This window comes from Pagrus major, chromosome 1 (assembly GCF_040436345.1).
Source record: "Pagrus major chromosome 1, Pma_NU_1.0".
NCBI classification, from domain to species: domain Eukaryota; kingdom Metazoa; phylum Chordata; class Actinopteri; order Spariformes; family Sparidae; genus Pagrus; species Pagrus major.
Window position 1 is genome coordinate 14,676,390 of NC_133215.1, and position 25,908 is coordinate 14,702,297.

Sequence of the window (25,908 nt, forward strand, 5' to 3'; positions counted from 1 at the left end):
TTGAGCACACCACAACCTCTTTTTCATAAATCTATTTTATCGTATTGTTAAGATGCAAAAATATTCCCGCATTTGACTGACTTCTGGTGCAACTCAGTGCTTATTTAGAAACAAATCAAACCTTATGGCAGGCCAACTTTTGCACGTGGGCTCCACTTTGGGCTGCCGTGCTATATATGCTCTGTTCGACCACCCTTTATCCCTCTCCTCGACCCTGATCATCCACCAAACACAACCCTTATCCTAGCTATCTAGAACCTCAAGCCATTTCAAATAAAACTACTTTCATGCGACATAATGGCTTGGTCTTAGTGAAATGAAAGAAACCCTTCACGCGCTGTACATATTGTTTGAGCAGTGTTTAAGGACTTGATACAAGCTGCGCTCATATGTGTTGACTGATAGCTGTGTCAGGTTATTGGTTTTCAGTGGTTTTGAGGTTGTGGTGAAAATCTGAGTTTGAAAAAATCCTCAAATTGTCATATATAATGCATTTTCTATCTTTGTTACCTGATCCAAAAATGTATAATTTCTATTGCCAACCCATAACTTGACACTCAACTTGACAGGAAACCTGGTTCGACAGGTAATTCATTAACACACAAGCTGCCACAATGATTTCTGGTCATAGCAACCAGATACCACGTTCCTTGCCAGAACAATGAATGGATGCATTTCCTCCCCATTGAACCACAGGTAATGAGGGCTCCCATTGTGTTTTCAGATCCCTGTGCAGTGTTCTCATTGCACACCTGTTTAACTTCTGTTAGACTAGATGAACACATATGGCTCACCACTATATGTCAGCTGGTCACCAACATAAGACATCATCATCATTAATGTGTGTATTCAAGGAAAACTCAAGAATGAAATTATTAAATGTTGATATAGTGTCTCATGTTCTTCTCTGTTAAACAAGCACAGTTAAATTCTGTTCAAACATAACAGACGTCAGTGTCAGCAGTATGACATAACTAAGGAGGGTTTTGTAACATAACATACTGAACGATCACATACCCTATACAAACATGCAAGTCAGTAAACAATGTTATCTCCGGTGCATTGACCGTGTTTGTTTATATGACATCATGACACTCAGGGTGTGGCTTTTCTTGACCTGCTCTAAGAGAGAAGTGTACTCTTTCAAATGAATTCACACCTCCAGTAATCCTCTGGGGCTAGCTGCACATGGTTAGTTGTTCAAACTTCACATAGAAAGCAGTCGTTATGGAGCACTCGGGAACATGATCCATGGTATCACGGGAGAACTGTAACGATGTAGCACATGTTTCTGTCAAAGGCTATGGAAATGTAAACATAACCACATTTGTAGCTTAACATAATGTTTTCTGGTTTCTACAGTGAATTGAGTGTCAAAATAAAGTTACTACATCATCATGGTTTGTGCAATCAGGATATTTTGAAATGCAAATTTTAAATTTCACTTAAGTGAAAATGTATTCCTTGTGAAAAGAGAGTTTCTTGTAACAACTGTATTTGATAACAAGCTGTTCATAATGTTATTTCAGTCTAAGCATTTGGTATTTGTTCATTATGTATGCGGTTATAAGTGTTTTCTGGATTTCTGGATTTTTACATGTTTTATTTTAACTTTTTCTCACTCACTGTCTGTTTAAGTCACTGCATCTCCAGACAGAACATCATGGTTGAATTTCCGCCTGCATGCATTATTTTTTTTTCAGTCCAGTACCATGATTTTCAGTACCATGATTTTTTTGTTCAATCACTCCAACCCTCCTGCAAATTTGCAAGGTCCACAGAGAGTGGCGATCGCAACATTGCAAATTTCAGGAGGGATTGATTTGAAGCAACAAATCATTACATTGAAGAAGCTTAAACCAGAGCATAGTTGACATTTTTGCTTGATAATTAACTTGAATAGTTTATATATTTATTTTTAATTGACTTATTGTTTTCACTACTTCACAACAGATTTCTCATAAGCACTATGAATTATACTCCTCAAACATAAATATCCTCGTTATTTTACACTTCTGTTTGAAAGCGATTGTGACCACCTACAGCATGTTTCCAGCCAAAATTTTTTTTAAATAAAATGCTAAAAGAAACAAACGCTATATGCCTTATTTTTCAGCAGCAGCTGGAGCCAGCCAGGCGAGTGAATACAGAAAGTGGAAATACTCATGAAACGTCTTCCACAGCCACAGACTAACTGCTCACCACTTGGGCACCATCACTGGAAGAGTCATGGTTGAGCGCTTAGCTTATGGGCACCTTGACAGAAATTGAAGGAAGGGCCACTCTTCTCATTTGACTCTCAAATCGAGATTTTTTTAATCAGTACCAAGGGTATAACTGATCAAAGAGACATTTTAGCCGCCTGCGGACCTTCAACAGTCTCACACAATCCTGCCACAACAGCCCAGTTCACCTCCTTCATCATGGTGTCAAGTCATAATACTTCTGTCCACATTACAGGTTTATACCATGAAATATTTTCTTGAAGCAACACACAGGATTTTGTGCTCAGCAGAATCAAAGTATTTTGGCAACAGTATCAAAGAAAAGCATGCACTTTGAAATTCTGTTTAACCAGCTTTTATGGCGGCCGGCATGTATGTCATTTGTTTGAACATAGACCGACCTATGCAACACTAAAGGAGACACATCAAGGTGACTTGGAGTGGGTTGGGTGTTTGTTCAAGGCACAATGGATACATATGGACTTTGATCTCATGATGTACCCTTTTGTGGAGATAAACAACACCAAAACCATTAACTTCAGGTTATAAAAGCAAAAGCAGTGAGACATTAAAGCAAGAGCTACAGGGACCTTTATGGTTGTTCCAAAAATGGAAGCCAAGTTTCCCAGAAAGGAGGAGGAGGCTAATTAACACTGCACTCTTCTCTACTGAACATGGAAGGATAGATTGTAAAAGCTGTGTTTTATCCTAATCTTAGCGACAAAAGACATAAACATGTATTGTACTATCTTTCTTTTACTGGTAGTAACTAAAACCATTGTAACTATAGTAATTTTTAGTCCGTTAGCTGGAAACAGCAAAAATTAAACAGGCCAACAAACATCAGAGTAAAAATAAAATAAAATAAAATAAAAAGAGTGATCTTCCTGCTATGCTTATCAATTAAATATGCCCATTATGCCCGATAAGAAATTAACAACACTATGGAAACTGTGCGTGTGTTTGTGTTGTGCGTTTTGTGGGAACAGATTAGCTAGGTGGCAGTAAAAGGAATCATGCAATGGAAGAATTGTGAAGTTTACACACTGTAGAAAAGAGATATGACTTCCGGTTGCAACCAATTTATTATCAAAATAAAAGTGTTATAGGGAAGAAGCAGCTGTGGCCTGTTAAGGTGCAGTGAAACATATCTGTTTCTACAATATTCAAGGTATGGTTAAAAATCGGTTAAACATATGTAATATGTGATATGTTTTGGTGACTCCACTGATCTTTCTTGTAGGCCTGTCGCACCTAGCATCAGGCCGAAGATACCATAAAATGGTGAGCTACCAAAACTTAATGGACAAATCTTGGCAAGATTTCTATTGCATGTTCATGATCAAATAAATAAATAAATAGATGATAATAATTTAATTAATAAATACGAAATAATGGCTTGCAGGCCTCCATCCTTGTATTCTTAGGTAATTTTAGCTTTTCTGATATAATGAATTTTCTATTCCCCAAATGTGATCGAAATTTATGAATTTTTAAAGTGATCATGAGGAATTTTTGTTGATTCTTGTTGATTCTTTGGACAAAAAGCGGTAGATCTGTCAGAAAGATCTTTGCTAGCGTGTACCGGCGACGCGTGCATTTGTTTAGGAAGCAAGTGACATGGAGACCACAAGATGGATCGCGATGAGGTAATGTATTATATGTATTATCTGTAAATCAAGCCAAAAGGCAGTAGTATGGAAATAATCTGTAAAAAAAAAACCACAAAGAGCATCTGTTGTTTACATCAGGGAAAACCCAAAAATAAGTCCATGATGTTCCAGGGCCTGGCATCAGCCTGGACCGCCATTATCACCACTGTTGATGCTATTATTTTGAAAACCACTGAGCGGAAGCCCTGGCGTCACTCTCGCGTGATTCACGTCGGTGGATGTGGGGGAGCGCGCGGTGGAAAACGGGAAGCAGGAACCGACGGAGGGGGGAGACGTGTGTATAATGAGACCGCTGCTCCTGCGCTGTTCGCCCGGCTGCCTTGTGACAGCTCTCGGCTCATTTTCCGCTTCTCGAAACAAACTCGTCACACAAGCAGCGGCGGTTCCTCACCTGTATTATCTGAGAAACACGATGCACTATCACACGGAGGAGAGAGGACACCCCCATTCTCCCGACTACCGGATTTATTTTAGTAAGTTAACCATCGCCACCATGATGGGAGAAACCATGTGTGTCCCCTGTATTTCGGTTACCGGGTTATTACGAGCATGAGGTGTCTGACAGTCACCGCAGCTCGACCTCCGGGTCCAGGTACACGTTTGACCTCTGGAGCTGGAAGCGAGAGGGTTTTTGTCGACATGTGGCGCTATTAGCACGTTGTTTCAGTGTCGAAACCTCGCTAATGTTAGCCCCCCCAGTTTCCAGCAGGTTTAAACAGTTCACAGGCAGAAAGAAGAAGGATGGTTGACTGGACGGTACTTCCTCACGTGGTGTTACTTCCTGTTGGGTGGTCACGCGGAAGGTAGCTACACAGAAAAGAGAAATACTGGTCTATTCTCATCAACAGTATACAATTCAGCCATGTATATCAAATTAAGTTAAACTAATGGCATTGTGAAGCAGATATTGGTTAGTTTTCCGTATCATAATGAACTAATTGATAGATTTCATTCATTATGTTTGGTTTTAATGGTGATAATGTAGCCTATATGTGAGCCATGTAAGCTTTATAAAATATCAAGTGTATTCATACAGCTTTTAATACACTACTCAAAATCAGTTAGGGATATTGGGATATGGACGCACAATAAAAGTCAATTGATGTGTTGCATTATTGTTGGGGACTAGACATATTCAAAAAACAAAGTAAAAACTGAAATATGTCACAGAATAACTAATTTTGAGTGGTGTATAAACAGGAGAAAACATTAGTCACATTAGTATTGCTGAAAATGACGTCCAGTATAACCAATAAATCAACAATAAGTTATTTTCTAATCAAACAAGCCCCTAAATTGATGATACCAGTTGTAACTGACAGTGCAAAACTAGGTTTTTAGTGGCATCTAGTGGTTAGGTTGCAGATTACATTGCAACCAACTGAATACACCTCATTCCACCAAGGGAAGGCTATAGGAGACACTAAGGTGGCTTCTAAAAACGTGAAACGCCCACTCTTGAGTCATTTCTGCCATTAAATCCCATTACACACTGGACCTTTAAGTCACTATGTATTTCCACGGGTTCTGTTCGTTTATATCGTCCCTTCTTAAATAAACTAAACTAAACGATGACATTAAATGTTTTGAAAAAAAATCTTCACTTGATGTCTACTTGTCAGCTTTTCCTGGTGCTTTTCAACAGCCTTCCTTAGTGGATGGAATTTATTATTTTGTCATGGAGATAGCTCGCTATCTGTATCAGTGACAACTGAGCAACTCCATCTGCTGAGGAAGAGAGTGAGATGTGGTTGAAAGTCATAGAAGACACTTGTAGTAAGCAGACAATTATTGTTTCCAGGATCAGGAATCTCACTTATATTCTTCATCTTTAGTCGACAGTCATGAGTATTGTATTAGACTTAATATACACAAAATCAGAATATATTAAAAGATTTCCTGTAGTGAAATGTTTGTTTTGTCAGATGTTAAGGTTTGCAGCCAAAACACGTTTGTTATCAGGTTGTTTGCTATCAATACTTTTGCCGAACTTGACCACGATGTCACGATTCATTCTAAAGACAGACAAACCCAAGACACCAGAAACTATACTGACCAGAGATCAAACTATTTCTGTTGGCAGTCTAATAATTGTATGACTTCTGGGATCGTTGATGTGTATGGAGGTTTTATTTTTGAACTTGTTTTTGTTTGTTTGTCATAGAAACCTCTGAAGGAAAATACATTTCACCGTTCCATGACATTCCACTTATAGCCGAGACAGAAAAGGTAACTTTTTGATTGCAGACGATTTTGTTTTTGTTTGATAAATACTGCAGATATTTTATGACTATGTTTAGCTATTAACATGCATAAACATTATATTCCCACCAGGAATACACTGATTTGGTTTTTCTGTTACAGGACAATGATGTGCCAGCTAAAAAACTCAAGAAGAATGAGAGTGAGGTACATCAAATTCATTTAATTATGATCAGTATTACCACCTGAAAACATCCACCCCAGCATATACTGCATATAGCTTTCTTCTGCACTTACAGGTGCTCTTCAACATGGTTGTGGAGGTTCCTCGTTGGTCAAATGCTAAAATGGAGGTAAGAAGGGTAGAGATACAGTACCTCATATTAAAGGAATATTGATGTCATTATTACACTTTCCAAAGGCTGACATAAGTAATTTTAAGTAAAAACACTGCAGGTGTGCATGAACAGGTTTGTCAACTTTCATTTAATAATAATGATAATAATATATTTTCCAAGAGTTAAACATAGCAATAGCCTGGGGCTATTTTATTTATTATTTAATGAGACCCTACATTGATGATAGCAGTTGTATCAGCCAGTTTCTTGGTAGGTTACAGACAGTTATGCATTAAGTGCTTAATTAAAATGTCCAATTACTTGCCTTCTATGTAGTTAACCTAACAGTAACTTGAGGCTGCTGATATTTAAATAAATAGCCTAGCGTTCGCCAGAAGCTGAGGCTTTGAGTGTATTCTTTTAACACTGGCAAAAATATGCACTTGTAAATAAATAACTCATAAATGCACACACCTACATACACCTTCATAAGTTCTTCACTTTCCAGATTGCAACAAAGGAACCACTGAACCCGATCAAACAAGACGTAAAGAAAGGAAAGCTCCGGTATGTTGCCAACATATTTCCCCATAAAGGTTACATTTGGAATTATGGGGCAATCCCACAGGTGAGGAAATTGTCCTGTACATTAGGTTACATACATTAGGGTTACATTAGAATTTAGGTCATTATGATTTTTATTTTTTGTGACATGTTTTATGCCCATGTCCATCATCCTCATGCTGTATTGATGTTGATCCCAGTTATGCCCATGTGGATTTATGTGCATTTATATGTATTTATTTCCAAGTAGATAGTTTAAATGGTTTTGAAATCTAACTGTTTCTTGCAAAAGACATGGGAAGACCCAAACCACACAGACAAAGAGACAAAGTGTTGTGGTGATAATGATCCCATTGACGTCTGTGAGATCGGCACCCAGGTAAGACCCCCAGAGATATATTTATCCAAATTCTATAGTTATTGGATGTTTTTTGCTCACTTAATAAACACTTATAAACATTTATAATAATAACTTCATTTTGTGGTTGATTGACTTGACTGTTTTTATGTTGGTCTGTTCTTCAGGTGTGCTCTCCAGGTCAGGTGATTCAAGTGAAAGTGCTTGGCATCTTGGCCATGATCGATGAGGGAGAAATGGACTGGAAGGTCATCGCTATCAATGCTAAAGATCCGGATGCCAAAAGCTTAAACAGTGGGTGTTTTCCCCAGATCATCTAGAAACTACCTTATGCTGATCCATTCTCCAAACATAGGACGATCTTAAGTCATGAAATTTAGGCTTTTTATCTGGAATCAAGAATAAATGTCATGGAAGTAATGCAGAACCTTTTAAGATTAGCTACCCAATCTCCAGAACCTGTCGGATCTGCATTTGTCCACATACTATAAACAAGGTTTTTATATACATATTTTTTCATATACGTAGTTCACATTCAAGTGATTACATTTTGAAAAAGTATTTGCAGAAATCCTTGAGAAGTTTGCCAGCCCAGACAGTTACAGCAGACTAGCTCTCTGTAGTTAAAACACTCATTGAGAATGAACCCTACGGAGTTTTTATTGTCAACATGGTTTTGTTTACATTCAGAGTTTCTTTCCAAAACATTGTGTCTTTGCTCGAGGCCAAACAAACATGTTGAATTCATTTTTTTAACCTCATACAGTATTTGCAAAACCTGTTTCTCAATATAAGAGAAGCCTGCATTGTTTAAGCTGCAGCTTTCTCCTAATGGTTTAATCAGACATTTCTTTTTTACTAACCATTATAAATTCGTTATGTTTATAAATGGAAGGATATTCATATTCAACATATTTTTCTTTGAGATGTAAACCAAAAAAACAAATGTAATTGGAATGCAGATTCATATCTAGTTCATACAAGACAAATAAGATGCAAATTGCTCCTCTGATCTTATTCTGTTGAATGTGTTTTTGTTTCCTCAGGCATAGAGGATGTCCGAAAGAGTCGGCCCGGTCATTTAGAGGCCACTGTCGACTGGTTTAGGAAATATAAGGTGCCTGATGGAAAACCTGAGAACCAATTTGGATTCAATGGACAATTCAAAGACAAGGTACTGCGACCTTTGTATCAACAAATACAGTAGATCGATAAGACATGACTGTTTGTGTACGAGGGGTTGGACTCCATTGTGGTTTAAGTGGATAAAACTAAATAGGCTCAAATGAGTTGCTCCCCGAAGAAATCAAAATGTCTTTCTCTCTGACATTCTTTGTCCTTTTCTCAGGACTTTGCAGTTGAGATCATTAAGTCCACCCACGAGCACTGGAGGGCACTAGTGCAGAAGCAGACGAATAGTGGAGGAATTGAATGGTGAGTTGGATGAGGTAAAACCCCTGCAGTGTGTGTATGTATGTGTGTGTGATGTACATGTACTGAACATTATTCCTTTTTTCTTTTCAGCAAGAATATCTCCTGCTGTGAGAGCCCTTTCAAATGCAGTGCAGACGAGACCAAAGATGTGGTCCAGTCGGTGAGGACTTACATATGGTGTTGTTTCACATTGATGATAGCTGAAAGCTGTATGAGGCTTAGGTTTGGTAATTGTCATCTATATCATTTGACACCCCAGGCCCCTGCATATGGCAGTGCACATCCTGTGTCTCCAGATGGTAAGTAAATAGTGACACACTGACTTTTAGGTTTTTAATGTTGCGACACTAATTTATTTATTTATTTTTTTTATCTAAATCTTTTCTTGCACAGTGGATAAGTGGCATTTTGTCTGAAGCCCTAACACAATATGGAAACCAACAAAACTTAACATCACATGAAGCAGTTGCATCTTTTGTAAGCAGCTGGATTTATTTTTGGTAAGAACTCATTCTCCGATGTATAAAGTGCCATCTACATTTATCATACAACAATTTGTTGGGGGGGGAGGACAACGACACTAATAGCCAATACATTGAAAATATTAGCAACTGAAGATCTGTACTTTTGTAATGTTAAGTAAAGAACCAGTAATAAGATGTGTTTTGTGTCTGGACTTTGTGTTAAGATTGAAAGTCATGCTAACGCACTCTAATTTTTGTTTTAGAATGTAATTAATCAGTGCTTGTAATCACAAACACAACGCAATTTGTATGTAACAAGAAAACATGTCTCCCTGTTTGGGTAAATAAAACAAATAAGACTTGAACATGATATGATCTCTTTCCAGTTTCATCCGTAATTACATATTAAAAACGTACACATGTTGACAATAATGAACACAATATAGATATTTGTATTAATTTGGAGTAACAAATCAAATTGCTTTAAATAAATATAAATTTTATTAAAAAAACACCCACATCTCAGCAATATCAGGAATGATATAATAAACAGCTTTCAAATAAACTGCATTCATTACATTACAATACTTACAGTATTAATACCCATCCTTAATTCCATTTTTTTTTTGTAGCATACCAAACTTCAGGAGAACAAGGGAAGCCTTAAAAAATAAAATGACAGGCAAGAAGTTGCACATTTTTTCTCTATACCTTTAGTGTCTAACTGCAAAAAGACCAAGTGTGTATCAACTGCTAGCTTAACCCTTGAGCTGAGCACATATAGTGTACTAGCTAAGCCCAGAAAGTCATTCAAGTAATGTTGACTCACTTAGAAACACTCTGAAGCATCTTCAAGTATGGCTATGCTTTTAACCCGCTATATCTTAGACACCTTGGCTTTCTTAACCACAACCTGCTACTGTAGCTGGGTCCTGTACAACGAAATTCAACATTTTTATGTAGATTTATTTTACAAAACTGGAACAGTTAAAAAACAAAAACTATAACTTCTAATGTCTGAGCGAACAAGGTACTATAACTGTAAACATTGCTGTGACAGTGAGCATACATTTACAAAGACCTCCTGGATAATCTAACCGTGATCATTCTTTAACCTGAAAGAGCGAAAAAGGATATTTAAAGATATGATGAGGATTGCTGATGGAGGAGCTGTGGGTCAATTCGACAGAACTAGAAGAATCTACATGAACATTAAAGAATGAGCTGTATTCCTGCAATACAGGTTCTTGGTATGTACAATGTGACATAATTTATTTATTTTTTTAACACATTTACAATCTGTTTAAATAAAACATTTTGTAATTCTTTATTACATATTTTTTCCTGAAAAAGAAATGAAGTGCTTTCAGAAAATGAATATGTTGAAGAGTGGGGTAAGTTGTTACTATCACATGACAGTCATTCCATTATATATCGCATTAATTAAATCAAATAGACAGGGAAGAGAAATCATTATACAATTGCTTAGTGGTTATAAATAAATTTAACTATACACTGGCACAAAGATGTGCAACTACATTTATCACTGCCCTGGTCTTGCCTCATAGCAAAAGCAAATACATTGCTTTTTATTTAGTCAATATCATACTTTCCCTTTAGTCAACTCAGTGCATATATGTTCAAATTACTTTTAAAAGGTTACCACCATCCTACTAGCTAAAATATAAGTAAAAAATTGCAGGAAAGCATCTTTTTTCCTCACAAAATAATTTTGTCTGTGTGAAGTATAGAATTGGATTCAGGATGCAATGGCAAGTACCTGAATGATAAAAAGACAAGATGAATACAGGCGATGAAGATGCACACAAAATTGACATTGAAAATGTCCCTGATTTTACAGTAACATCAAAGATTTAAGTTCAAGTAGCACTTTCTACCAAATTGATAAGAAAGTAAGAAATGAACTTGTTGCCTTTTGGTGGCCTGAAGTTGAACTGTTATTAACATTTTGAAAGTAATATACAAAGGAAGAGAGAAAAATATGTTATAATCCTATTGCCAAACTAGTTTTGAGGTATATGAGAGGTTTGTACTATACATTATTTAAAAGCCTTCTCACTGCCCAAAGAGTCTCACATTGTATGATTCTAGTAGGTTGAATAGCACCTCATGATATAAAATCAGTTGAAACCCAAAGAAACACAATGAAATAGGCTGTTAGCATTCTTTACAACACAAAATCTATAGCAGTAATTCCAAAAAGGGAAATTAACTTACTGTACAAATCTCACCTGTTTATCTTACAGTTAGATTGCAATAATTAAAGACCCCACAGCAAGCCAGCTGCCCTCTGAAACTGACGCTGAGCTTACCCTGTTTCATGTTCCTCAGTGTATAAAAAGCACATTTACTAAGCACCACAGACATAAAACTACATGTAATATTCACAGTCCAGGTTTGTCCAGGTTTCAATGAACCTAAGGTAAGGAACATTAAAAACAGTCGCTGACAACAAAGTAAACCTGGAAAAACAAAAATGACACAAACATGTACATTTTTTTTGCCTCAAAATGTTAAAAATGCACCATTAGAATGGCTCAATTTACAGTATAAATGACATAGGATAGTGAAAGAGCACCAACACAATGATAGTTTTAAAAAACAGTTTTGTGGATAGCTCATACAACCCTCTGTTATAAATTCATTAATTTAACTTTAGTGATGCTTAGAAAAAAAATCTGTCAATGTAGAGATACAGTTTAACCAGATTTTATGATTTAAAGGTATTACCAAAACATTTAACTTTAATTTAATTTAACATTAACTCTAATTATCAAAAAGTGCTTTAAGAAACACTGACTTGCCAAAAACCATGATGATGCTGATGATTTGACAGTGGGATGAAGTTTTCAGTGTCCTGTTAATAGAAGTCATTGAGTGTCACTCGTAGAGTGTGTTCTGGTTATAGTGGGAAGGCATTTTAATTAAAATAAATGATAATAAGCACACACTTTAGCACCGTGAATTTACAAAGTCAGTGTTTTATGCCAGGATGACATCTCCAAAATTTTGTTTAATAAAAATAAAGCCACCAAAAATGAAACTTTGTTTCCATTAGAAATAGGTCCTTATGTATCAGACTGAAAGCACCAGAGATTTTGACAGTGTGTGTCTTGCAAAAGTTGCCAAACAAAATAAATACATCCTAGGGAAGGTCAACTAGTAAAGCTTGATTGTTTAAGAGGTGAAAGACCTGATGTGAAAGGTGAATTATATCTCATCTAATCACAGGTTCCTTTTTCAATGCAACACTGTTGATAACCTTACGGATAGGAAGGAGTGTAAAGATGAGGCCAGTGGTGCTCGTCTTGGTTTGTCAGCAAAGCACCGTAAGAACCAGTAAAGCACCGTCAGTTGTCTTCTTCATGAATGTTTACTATACAAACTGACTGTAAGGCCCTGTGACCTTGGTGAAGGCGTACGGAGATGTACTGACATAGGTGTTTGTTGTGCACGACAAGGACCCCTCCATCAGTGCCTGGATAAAACGCTTGTAAGGAGGCTCCCCGGTGGATTCTGATGACTCTGTATGCTCACGCTTCACCCCCTTCTTGCCCTTGCTAGGTGTCCCCTCACCACCATTTCTCTCTGCATCTTCCTCCTTCTCTCGAGCCTTCTCTGCCATCTTGGCTTCCCACAGTGCCAAACCATGCTTGGCCTCATTCATATTTTTGTGCTGGTAGAAGACCAAGGAGATGCGTGTTGGGTGGTTGCGGTCAGGGTTTTTAAGAGGTGTTGTGGCGTGAAGCTCCCGTTTTGCACACTCAATGAGGACTGAGCCATGGCTTGGTGCAACTGCCACACCACCAATGTCAGGGTCCAAGAAGTTGTGCTCATTGTCTGACCACATCTCAGGCTTTTGCGGGGTTGTTGGTGTCTGTGGTGTTCCAGGCTCCTGCTTAATACCAGAACCCATGAGGCTCCCATTAGGCAGACCTAACCCTGACTGTGTTTCAGGGTTTAAGCACCCACCACTTAACGGAGTAGAAAGCATCTGTGGACGAGGCATGCCCATCTCCGTCTTGATTTGCATATGGAAAGGATCTTGGCCTGGGGGTAAGATTTGAGGGCTCCGAGATAGGTATGGATTTGAGTATCCTCCAAACTGATTGCCTTTGCTCACAGCAGCTGTATAGTCTAGACCTCCATGAGCTGAAGGTGCTCTTGAGAGGGGGTCCATGAATTGGGTATCTGAGACTCCATTAGGACCACATGGGGCATAAGGTCTCATGGGGTGAACTGGCCTCATACTGCAGGCATCGTAACCATTGACCTGTAAACCTGGCTCACCATACCTTGGAGGATAATTGACTCCATAACGTTGATGCACACCGTACTGCTGCTCTGTATAAAGCGCTGGCCGTTGCTGTCGATACATGTCCAGGTGCTTTGGGTTTGAAGCATAGTATGGATGGTAATTGTCAATGGGCATTCCTCCGTTACATTGATAACCTGGGTATGGACGATTTGATCCGTTAATGTAAGAGTTTGGTACATGTAGCGGGGAGGGGTAAGGGCTAGCTGGTGTTGACGGCTGAAGGGGATACATGCTGCCTGGCTTGGAAGTGCTTGGGAAAGACCCAGGGTGGTTGGGGAACCTGGGGTAGCTGGTTGCATTTGGTGAGCCAGGATAAGGGGGAAGAATGCTCTGGTGCTGTTGTTGCTGTAGTTGCTGTAGTTGCTGATGATGGGCCCCAAGGGGGTGTGTTCGTTGACCTGACTGTAGGGTTGCTCCCAAAGCACCTGGAATAAGTCCTAAAAAACAAAACACCCAGAAGATGAAGGCCTAAGCAGCAGCAAAGAGATGAATTTTGTCAATTCTATGGTTTTTCAGTGCTAATTGAATATGTTCGGAACATTTCCCTACAAAAATAAATACAATATTTAAGATGTAATTTCTGAAATGTGTCTGAATAAATGTTACCTACCTGCCATAGTACTCTGGGTGATATTCTCGTAAGTGCCAGCTTTTGCCTTGGCCAGCAGGGCCTTCTCTGCCTTATCATTAGAGCTTTCCAGCATGGCATTCTTGTTGGCAGCTGCCTTCTTAGCATCCAGCTTTTTTTGCCGGCAAGACTTGGCGGGTTCTGCAAGCATGCGCACCTGGCGGCGGAAGGCACTGAGGACTTGGATGGCGCCTGACTTGATCTTCTCCTGCTGACCCTCCTCACTGCCAAATTCATCAGTGGTGGAAGCCTTATAAAGAGGCAGTACATGGAGCTGCTCATCCTCTGGTATCTTTCCAATCTCGCGGTTATCCTCCCTTGTTAATGTACACACCTGGAAAAAAAAGGGTGAGTTAAATACTCTTTGTTGGGGATGTCATGGAAATGAAGTACCAAGTCTGCTTTTCTTATTCCCATATTTGTCATACTTCAGTGGGACATTAGGCAACGCTTGTGTGCTGTTTGAGGCTCTGTATCTGTTCCTAATCAAATACAACATTCATAGACAGATATACATTTCCCAAGTTTTGCTTACCACAGTGCTGCCTCCCTGCATGTTGTGGAGGTCTCTGTGAGCATGGGCACAGAAGTCCAGACAAGCAGTGACCCCAGAGAAGGGACGACCGTCCTTGAGACCCAGACGACAATCTGGTGCCCTGTGTTCATGTTCCACCTGTGTACAGAAAACACTCAGTAAACGGAATAGAATACTAAGAGTTTCTGAAGGTCACCAAACAATGTGGTTGGGAAATCTTTACAAAACTGATGTAAGTAGATGTCAATGTAAATGCAGATACTCTCATAAAATACCGATGCACAGTGTAAGGTTTGACCTATTGTTGGTAATGAATTCCTCTATGCAGGTTGCATTACTCGCATGTTATTCATGTATACATGTGACTCAAAACATGCTTGATTTAGATTTAATGTGAAAATCAGTTACATCTTTGAGTAAAAATTTGATGTAGAAGGGAAATGGTCTATACAATGTCCAGATATACTCACTTGGTTTCCATAAGCTTCAGGTGCCAAACTTTTATACAAGGGACCCAGTAAGGTTGCCAGATTTTGAAAGTTTTGCTCTATTTTCTCTTCCTGAAAGACAAAAATGAGCACATTTACATGACAACAATAATCCAATAACTGGCAATAATCAGGTTATGAAAATAATTTGATTTGACGTGTTTACATGCACTTTAGTAATGGGATAATGATAAAAATGGGTTTACATGATTCAGTTAATTAGTTGGATTTCTTTCCAAGCACATGAAGTATAACTGTTTTTTTTTTTGTTTTTTTTAAACATACTGTCAACATGGCGTTGCTTGTCACGGCGTCTCCGCCGGTCAGGGATGTCCTTATGTGGGATTTGTTAGGTTTGCAAAACATGCAAAATGAAAAATTATGCATGTGAGCAGAAAACGCATCCACTTGCGTTTTAACAACATCTGGGGGGGTTTTTTTGGACGTTTTTACACATGCGCAGAATAGTGGGCAAAAACTAGGTGTGTTTATCGGATTTTTCATAATCCGTTTTTTATCCAAGAAAGCATATCACATTATGCTGTTTACATGACTACTTGAATAATCTGGTAAATGCAATGGAGTTAATCTGGTAACTCCATAAATCAGATAATGATTGCTTTATTAGTGTGCATATTATATTAAGGGTAACTATGGTGCACAACTAATACTTCTATTTTATTCCTTTTTTTTTTTTTTTTTTTATCATTATATTACCTTACCTCCCTTACATCATCTCCTAGTAGCTTGAATTTTCTTGGTATTTTGCTCCGGGCAAACTTGCAGCCGTTGTAGTACATACTCCAGGAGCAGCCAAAGGAGAAAGATGCTCCACAGGTGTCGGGATCTAATCCCTGGCATGCGCAGGTCCTCCTGAAGGGTGAAGACAAAAATTTGATTGTGTCATTATTGCCCAGGATATTCAGTGTTAGCCAGAATTGAAGACTGAGGATGAAAAAATAATGAAAAGGGCAAAAGCCCCTGGAACAAAACAAAAGCAATAACTACATTTTCCTTTTTATAAAACTACCTTGTATAATTATAACACTCATTATTATGATTATCTTAACTTCTGTGTTTGGTTAAAGACTACTGTACTACAATTTTGGGTTCTGTAGTGCTGACACTTACTCCTCATTGAGAGCACAGCGTCTCTGGGTGAGGGCTCCATGCTTTCTTAGAGTATCACTTAGCTCGAGGTAGAGGCGGTCAGCTAGGCTGGGTAGTATGCCCTCCCAGACCAGGATTACCACAATGATGCAGGCTGTGTCACATGTGTGACCAGTACGTTCCCGCACTAACACCAGTAGCTTTTCTTCTGTACTAGATCGACGAATTACCTGAAACGTGACAGGTGTAAGAATTTGTTCACATGCAGATAGTTGAGACAAACATTTCTTGAATGAAATATACAAAATTATACAAAAAACATTCTTACCCATTTTGCTATGGGGCACCCCTGTGTACTCTTCCCTTCCTTGCCGGTGTATATTACTTTCTCAATCCTGATGGCACGACCAGTTAGACCAGACCTTCAAAGCAAAATAGAGGCATTAAAGTAAACACAGGTAAAATAGTACACAGTGGCTGTGTTACACAGTCCATGTTTACAGTAATTTTCAAGAAGTCAATCAGCAGTTAACCTTTTCTCCATCGACTCCCGTATACTGGCAACACTAGGCGCTGACCCCAAGTGAGTGTAGTATGGGCCTTCATCCTTCTCACTGATTTGTTCTAAATATCATAAACGAGCACAAATTAATATTTACACACAAATTGATTAATCATGTTTCAGAACCAACATCATGAGACTCACCGACACAGTGGCAGGATGCAATGTCATATTGTGTTTTCATGGGGGTATCCAATAGATTCCGTATAGGGGTGTCCAATAGCTTCATAGGAGACTCCATAAAGCTTTGTAAGAGTTGTTCCTTCTTAGGGGTGGAATCAGGAGGTTTTTTTAGAGCTACATTGACTGGGGCAGCCGCTGGTAGTTCCACTCCACTCATGTCCGTGTTAGTTGACAGAATTGTGACAGGCCCAGAAGATTCCACCTTCACTTTATTTGATGGATTAATGACAAGCGATTTCTTCTCAAACACAGGTGAAAGCTGGTACTGCCTCAGGCTTTGTTCCATAGAAGCCAAGATGCTTCCCGGCCTCTTGCTTTGATCACACAGGGTTTGTTGATTCTCCTGCTTTACTTGAATTCCACCCATGCCTGCCTCTCGCATCTGTAACTGCTGCTCCTGCTGCTGTGAACCAGGCAGCTCAAATCTGGGTCCGTTTTCCATTTTCACAGCTCTCAAGTCATGTTTGGGATCGCCAATGCTCTGAGGGGGATGAGGAGGGCCCTGGCGCTCCTGCTTTTGTAACAGGTGCATACGCAGGGCTGCATGCCTCTGAAAGTCTCCATGGGTACCCATAGGCCCCAGAGGTAGTCGAGGTCCCCTTTGGAACTGAGCACATGATATATTCAGCTGCTGTTCAGCTTTAGGATACACCTGTTGGTTTAGCGTGCCTTGTGGTAAGTGAGGTTGTGACTGTGTAGAGGTCTGGGAGATGTCCACGTGGTTGGGCTGGTGGCAGTGGTTGTTAGGCCGCTGTGGTTGAAATTGCTTGAGGTTACTGTTGCCTGAGTTTGGTGTATACTGCCTTTGATGTTGTAGTTGTTGCATCTCTGTTGTGTTATTGTAACTGAATGTTGCATGGTCGCCGTGCTGGATGTGTTGGTTGTTGGATTGAGCACTATTGTTTCTTAGAGGCTGGTTGGGTTGAAGCTGCTGCTGACCTGGCTGAGGCTGACTGCGAGGTCTGTAATTAGGAGACTTTAGCTGCTGCCCTTCAAATTGTGGTGGGTGGGACAGGGGGCGTTGTATATGACAGTGCTGTTGTTGTTGCTGCTGTTGCTGTGTTGGTAAAAACACTGGTGAAAGTATATCCTGCAGGTCAGGGTCTTCACATAAGTGCTCTGACTGCATCTGGGTGTGGTAGCGGCTGTCTGCCTGCTGATTTTGGGGAAAGTTACACTGCTCTGGCATTTTCTGGGGTAGAGACTGATGCATCTGTGGTGCTTTAGAATTTGATTGCTGCCACTCAGGGGCAGTGTTGTGCTGAGCTGGAGCACAGTGCGTTTGGGCTGGGGGACGGTCCTGCTGTTGCTGCTGGAAGCTGTTAGACCCCTGGCTGCTCTCTGTGAAAACTCCCTGTGTCTGGAATCTTTGCGCTGAATTTGGCTCCAACATCTGGCAGTGAACCTGGGGGTTAGCTGTCTGCTGCTCTGACTGAGGCTTAGCAGGGAAGCCCCTCCACACGTCCGGCTCTTGTGCCTGGGATAACGGGTCACTCACTGGTTGCTGCTGGGAATGTGAAGAGTTCAGCTTCATCCAACCTCTCTGGTGGGGAGTCGAACATGATAAGTTGGCTCTCTGCTGAGACGTGCTCTCCATCCCATTTTCTAACCCAGCATGACGTGGCTGCTGGAGGCTGGGCCCCATGGATCCAGTATTGTTGCCAGCATTTTGTTTTAAGGTCTGGGGCTGAATCCCATACTGGTGCCCCCTGTCAGTGCCATGGTGCTGATGCTGACCAGACCTAGGTTCTTCATTTTGCCCCATCTGCAATCCAGAGTTGGGAAAGGATCCAAATCCACCTGCCTCTGCTGACTGCAGAGGAGCATTTCGCTCCAGAAAAGAGTTCTGGTTAAACTCCTGGTTGGCTTTCGCATATAAACCTTGAGGGTTTGTGTCATCTGGATAACACTGCGGGCCATTCTGATGTTGTTGTGAGCCATTGGCAGTATTTGTAGGTGGTATCATGCCAGGCAGCTGACCTTGAGATAGCTCTTGACCAGAGTAAGATGGTGGCCGCTGCTGCTGTTGCTGCTGATGTTGCTGCTGCTGGTGGTCTGCTTCAAAATTGTTGGAGTATCCATTCACTATGTAACCGACAGAGTTATAACTGTTGCCTCCTTCAACACTGCCTGATGCCCCAGGTGGCTGTTGCTGTGAGTCAGGCATCTGGGTTGAATTGGGCAATCCTGAGGTTGAAGAGGGGGGTTGAGCACCTTCACTGGGCAGCTTATTTGCAAGTGAACCATTGACAGCATCAAGCTGTGGCCCAGATGTTTGTTGTGCAATTGACACTTGCTCAGGATAATACTGAGACAAAGTTTTCGTTAAAAGATCACCTGGAGTGCTTTCGATGGTTGAAGGGGGTGATACAGCACCATTTGGAATCGAAACCTGTTTATTCCTCGGTAGGCCGAAAATATCACCATTAGGAAAATGACAGTTTCTTTTGTCTAACTTAATCTCTGTCTGTGGGGTATTGCACTCAAACTCTGTTGCCTTTGTCAACTCAGGGAAGTTGTCCACCAAACTGGAGCTCATGTCGTCATTTCCTTTAATCTCAGAATCTATCTTAAGTTTCTTCGACTGGTGCACCAATAAGGACTGCTCAGTGAGTGCATGCTTCAACTCTCCATTCATCAATTCTCCATTCATCATATAGGATCCTTGATCGAACAGCCCTTGTCCTGAAGCAGGGCTGTTGCAGTTCTCCCTGTGCCTCTTCATGGAGTTTGCACCTGTGCTAGACTTGTAATGGTTCCAGTTCGTATCCCCAGTGATCTGCAGAGAATCTCCTTCTGAAGACTGGCCTCCATTCTGGAGTTTGTGAGAGATGTTGTGAGATGTGCCAAATTGTGCTAGTATCAGACTTTCTTCCGTCTCATGTCTGGCCTGTTCTGTTTCCATCTGGCCTGCTCAGAGTCCATCCACTGGCTGCCCTTTGTCCGTCCTGAAAGGCAGAAAGAGAAAGAAAAATATTAGTATACATCATTATTTAAGCAGAGTAATGTCGTAAAATACAATATTATATACTATGTAATACAAACTGCTGTGCTGATGGGACATTTTTGATTGAGTTGTGAAGTTGCTCGACTTTTGTGGTTGCACTAATAAAGATGCATTGAGCTCAGGTCATGCATTTGTTATCAAATGGAATATAGTATGAAAACAAATGTCCTTTATTGGACCTAGCATGTCTAACAGAAATGTATTTGAACCTAGATGTGTGAAAGAACTTTGATTATCTGATTTTTCTGGAGTTTGCTGCAATATGGTGAAATTAAAACTTTGCTGATCTTGGATAAGATTAAGGTTTGTCCATAAATCTGTTGAGGCTACACTAAAAATTTTCAGGAAGCCCAATCTTTTTGGTCCAACACCAACGATCCTAATGTCATTACTTTGAGATATCCTCTGCTGACATAGATCTGAGGCTTTAACTTAAAAAGTTAAAGCCTCAGATCTGAATGTGGCCTTTGTGAAGGGAAGGTCAGCAAAAAAAGTGTGTTTGCACTTGGCACTGAAGATGTATCAGCTGATAACATGATCCTGACATAGAATTAAATTCACCCTCAATGATCTCATCATTCAATCATCCAAACACCAGATAGAGACTATTGGTGAGCAAGTAAAACACAGACTCGAGGTAATCACAGGATTAAGTTGGCTACAAGTGGACTTTGAGTCACCATTTTGAATTTAGCATACACAATTTAGCAAAAGGTGTCCTGAAAGTTTACACCATGTTTGGTTGTCACATTTTTAGTGCCCAATATCAGGAATACATGGCAATATGTCTGTTTCCCTTTGAAGACCCTTGTCTCAGACTACAAGCAGTCACATCCTGTTATGAACTGTATGTTAGTAGTAAATCTTAAAATACCACAATAGGCGAAATGCTTACGGTCAACCATACAACAGTTCAGCAGGTGAAAAATAGGAAAAGGATGCCTGACTACATTGTTTTGAAACAAAGTTTTGTTAGCAAAATTGCTCATCTATCAGTTAGAGGTCAGGTTGCACAAACATAAGGAGAACTTTATCCGCCTTCATTGCACTCGAACAGCAATCGATTCAAACAGAAATATAGGGAACATGTTCTAAATTGACAGAGGAAAAAGAAAAAACTGCCTCATTTAAATGGCACATAAAACATCCAAGGCAGCTATGTTTGGCACCTTTTTTTTTTACTTTTCATCTGTGTAAAACACAGTGTAGTCAACATGTGAAACAATGACTTCTTGTTTCTTTTCAAACAGACAATGGCATGTGTTTGAATCCATTTCCTTGATTCTGACCTCACTCCAGGTCACTGCCACAAACATGAGTGTTGATTTAAATAACTTCCAATAAAGAGTGACATTGTAGAGTTAAACCCTTTTAATGAATTTGGTTTATTGGTTATAATATCAAAGAAAAAAAAAAAAAAATTAAGTTGAGTTGATTGAAGGCAGTAGGATGCGAGGTTAATGTCCCAGATGGTAGATGGGAGGAGGAGTTGGCTGCTCGTCAGCTGTTCAGTCATGGTATTCTTCACCCTTAACGCATTGTAATGTCAAATATGCTAATTCAGTTCGGTTCTCAAGTTTGAGGCCTTTGTTATCAGGGCTAAACTCATAGTATGCTTTGTGTCAGTAAGTTATAGTGAGCGCAAAATATAATCTTACCCCCACAAATGTTTCCCACATAATCATCCTGATAAAATTAACATCTTTCTGTTTTTCCACTGTTGGATTTAAGTTAATGTTATTTAAAAAGATGAGTCTAAAAACTTAAAAATAAGAGTTTGATACCAAAATAAAGGTGAATATTGCACATTGTAATGAATCTATTCAGATTGTGTATGGCATCAGCTGAGCAATTAAGGTAGCATTTTACAGCACATGGAACCGTTTAGCGAACATCAAGGCCATTTATAGACTTTGTGAATGAGAAAGTAGGTATATAAAGCTTAAACAAAGTTCTAAATAAGAGTAATTGGCAAAGAGTGAAAGTAGCTAGTGTTACAAAATCATTTAATAAAACTGATCTATGGAAAAAAGGGTCTTTGCAGAAGGCTAAGCAGCAAACAGAGCTTATGGTTTCACTTTTTTCTTTCCCTGAGCTCCCCCTCTCTCTCTCTGCCAGGAGCAGATAGATTCCAGTGATTCCAGTACAATATTGATTTCTGTCTCCCTCAATTATTAATGCGTGTCACATCCGCAGCATCTGCAAAACAATTGCGGCGCACGGGCACAAAGAGCCGCAGTCTAATCCATCATAATTATGAGCAACTCTCCTGCAGATGCTAAAGGAATGGGCAGCTGACGAGCACCAAGAGAGGCCTAGATTCAGTTTAAAGTGTTAAAGGAAAAGTATGTTTGGCAGAAGAAAGAGCTGATTGTACTAATTATGTAGAATCATTTCTGGCATGGGATAAAGGTAGCTGGAATATCCTTATACAATTTATCAAAAAACCCTGTTGTTGAGTTTGTCCTCAATTTGCGTTTAAAAGAATGTTGTAATATTTGTGTCTTGCGTGTGTGTTTTCTGTTCACGTCTTATTTGTATTTGGCTAGTTTTGACTCTTTTCACTGACTTTAACAAAGAGAAACACGCTGCTATAGTTTTCCCATTTCTATTAAAGCTTTCATAATCAATATCAAATGCAATGTAGACATCTTTCTAAACAAGCTGTGTTTGTCCCCAACCTTTGTTTTCCTACATATGTTGAGGGCGAGAAAAGATGCATTTTCCTGACTTTAATTGGTGTCTTGGAGGTTTTGTCCGCCTACGTACAAACAACTCTACACCATCACAATTACCGTCTACTTTGAATGTCTGCAGGAATTCGGAACGCTTGAGCATATTTGAAAATAATGTGGACCTTTTTTGATTTTGATATAACATGAAACCCAATAGTCTGATTCTAATATTTTCAACATTAAAGGCAGCATATGCATGTAATGGGCCATTAACCACCTTAATTTCCCCGTTTATTATACAGTGACATCTTAGCAACACGGACAATGACAAGATCCTAATGAATTGATAAATACCATCTACCTAAAAGTTTCCACCACACGCTTACATTCATATGAAGCATTTGTCAGTTTTTAAACCTTGTGAAGAAGTTTTTCTACAGTGACTGTAGTTATTCATGATTTATGTCTTTAAGTCACTCTGTATGTACTTAAAAGGAGTAAATAATGTCCTTGGTGCTCTGAGTAAAGTCTTGGGTCACAATTGGCGGCTGCTATGGTCAAGTTCAGAAAAATTTGTTATACAACCTTTGAAAACATAATTGGATCCAGCTTTAGATTTCCACAAAAGCCCTCCTGTTAATGTAAACCTACTATGGGCTCACTATAGGCACTGACTGATGTTTGGGGGAGGGGGGAGGAAACAAAAAAATGGCTAAATATTTGAGGTACTATGGCATGTTTCATTTGGCATAAACGTGCTCCATGATCGGGCCTGATTGTCACATCTGGAAGTGGTTACAGCTGCTTATGATTCTGGCAGAGCTGTCGCCTAGAAAGGACATGTTTTATCCGAAGCCTGATAACCGTTAAAAAATATTTGTACTGTATATGTACAGTATTCATTTCAGCAATAACAAGCGTTGCTTTTGAAATAAAAATCATCCATTAATCGTGTGTATTGTTTCACGAAATAATGACATCAAACAGATGTAAGGTTCAGTTATGCTTATGCAATTCAACCAATCTGGAAAATCTGCACAGGAAGCAGTCAGGTGAAGCTCTGTCCAGGCAGGCCAGCAAGAGAAAAGGCTTAATCATCTCCTTTTCTGTCAATCACCCCTCCAGGACATTAGCAGCCCTCCAGACCCCCAGACTTAGAGTGCTAAATCTCCCACTAACGAGCCAAGCTGTAACAAGAGTGTCTGGAAGCTCCCGCCGTTGTCACAACAGAGCAGCCAGCTGCCTGTTAGCAGGTGGAGGAGGGAAGCAGCACACAGAAAACAAAGACTCTCAGGTCAGTGAGTAGTGAAAAGAGCCTGAGAGGTGTTATTCGTTTGTGTGTGTGGAGTGAGGAGAGGAAATCTTGCATCACATATATCATCTTTTTAAGACAAAAAAAAACTGCCTTGTCATGCATCGTCCACTAGAATATGACAGGGGTTTGTTAGCCAGAGGAGTGGAGAAGTAATAACTAAAGATGAATATATCCTCATTTAGACAAACCGAAGAAAAATCTGCAAAACCAACAATCTTTTTACATGCAGCAGCACTTAAAAAGAAGTCATTTAGATAAGCAGTAAAAATGATTACATTGAATTATTTGATTTGATTTAAAAGTGCCCCCAAAATATTACCTGGCTTAACTGCACAGTATGTACTTGCCACCACAGTGGTCTCTCAATCAAAACAATTGATTGTTGACTGAGTTTGATGATGTTGTTGTCTTCATTGTTAAACAGCCACAATTGCTGATGTAGTACAGTTTTGTTATGATTTGTCACATTCACAGACTTTGGCATTTTTCCCAAAAGTTATAGCGACAGGCAACCAAAAAGAAACACACCGTTACCTTCAATATAACTGATATCTCTCTGGGTTTGAACCTCGTTTGAAACATTTCAGATGATCTAAGTACACGCCTCAACAAAATTTACAACAGAGGTCTAATCATTTATAGACATTATAATGTGGAAATGTTACATATAATATCTTTAACGGCTTTAACAATTGATTTCTTTTCATAATATTGTGGTCAGATTGACTACACACTGTAATTCAAGAACTTAGACAATGTATTCAATGCGAAATAACATTAAACGTCCACTAAATGCAAGCGTACAGACGTTAACACATTAGTTATACTCAGACAGCGCTGGAACCTGAAGATAAAGAGCCTCATGAACTGCTCGGGCAACAAGTTGCAGAACTAATCTCCCTTTTGCTGCTGTCAGACGCAGACGGATGTAAAGTGCCACAGCGGGACGCCACCACCAGCAGCGTAATCAGAAGTGACACGGAGCCTCTTTATGATTATGTCAAAGTTATTAAAATTGAAATGTGTTATTTTGACAAATGAGTACGAGAAGACCATGTGGGAGTTGTGAAACGTGCACGGCTCCGTTTGATGAATTGCAAATCGGCTTTGCATCCAGAGGGCGTCTTCATTCATTCGACACAACATTCGGGCGTTCTCACCTGTAGCAGATCTGCTAATTTTATAGATGGAGTATCGCAGATAAGATAAATGAGAATGATTAACAATGTCTTTACTCCAACAATTGACTTAATGATTATTTTCCCTTTGGATTTGCTGTTTTGGCTTAAATATTTACTAAAAATGCAAGGAATTATGCACTGTATATCACTGATATACAGAAAATGTGTTTTAAAAATAGTCTGCAGTAGACTCTACACTCATTAAAGTAACAATTTAGGAAATAAAGGACAATTTAACTCTAATATAAATAAACTAATGCTCCCTCCTTTTTTTAACTCTTTTTTAATAGAAAGCATCTGATCCCTGAAAACCTAACAATGAGGTAAGTGGGTGAATACCACTTCCCGACCCCATGTGACTACTCCTTTGTTTTGTCTGGCCCACGGTGCAGTCTGTAAATCAGTAACTCAAGTCAAGAGGTGAACACTGGTGCTAAGCTGCTTTCAGTGCAGCTCCGTTCCTATGGGACACTCCAGGCTTTACAAAGGACCGAACGGAGCCAAGCAGCTTGTCACAGTTGGATACACCCACACTGACAACAAAAAAAAATCTTTGCAAACCCAGAACAAAGCCAGAGATCCCAGCTGAGTGTGCGCGCGCCTGTACGCGTAAAAAACAAACACACA

The 25,908-nt window shown here is 39.6% G+C and overlaps 2 protein-coding genes across 2 annotated transcripts in view; one reads left to right on the forward strand and one right to left on the reverse strand.

The window, feature by feature from the left end:
• Positions 1–4,128: 4,128 nt before the first annotated feature.
• ppa2 (inorganic pyrophosphatase 2) lies at positions 4,129–9,628 on the forward strand. The gene is made up of 12 exons (XM_073462807.1): positions 4,129–4,371; positions 6,063–6,127; positions 6,263–6,307; positions 6,400–6,453; positions 6,947–7,066; positions 7,295–7,381; positions 7,528–7,654; positions 8,407–8,534; positions 8,709–8,794; positions 8,885–8,954; positions 9,054–9,093; positions 9,188–9,628. Exons 1-12 carry the CDS (start codon positions 4,182–4,184, stop codon positions 9,208–9,210), a joined length of 1,035 nt encoding a protein of 344 aa, XP_073318908.1. The 5' UTR covers positions 4,129–4,181; the 3' UTR covers positions 9,211–9,628.
• A 108-nt stretch (positions 9,629–9,736) lies between these two features.
• Positions 9,737–25,908, reverse strand: part of tet2 (tet methylcytosine dioxygenase 2) — a 30,485-nt gene continuing 14,313 nt past the window's right edge. The window contains exons 2-10 of the mRNA XM_073465805.1: positions 17,065–20,051; positions 16,892–16,982; positions 16,687–16,780; positions 16,380–16,588; positions 15,971–16,121; positions 15,231–15,320; positions 14,761–14,898; positions 14,208–14,559; positions 9,737–14,034 (exon numbers count right to left, since the gene is read on the reverse strand). Coding sequence (XP_073321906.1) covers positions 12,656–14,034; positions 14,208–14,559; positions 14,761–14,898; positions 15,231–15,320; positions 15,971–16,121; positions 16,380–16,588; positions 16,687–16,780; positions 16,892–16,982; positions 17,065–20,008 — 5,448 coding nt within the window. The 5' untranslated portion in view covers positions 20,009–20,051 and the 3' untranslated portion in view covers positions 9,737–12,655. The remainder of the gene's footprint in view (positions 14,035–14,207; positions 14,560–14,760; positions 14,899–15,230; positions 15,321–15,970; positions 16,122–16,379; positions 16,589–16,686; positions 16,781–16,891; positions 16,983–17,064; positions 20,052–25,908) is intronic.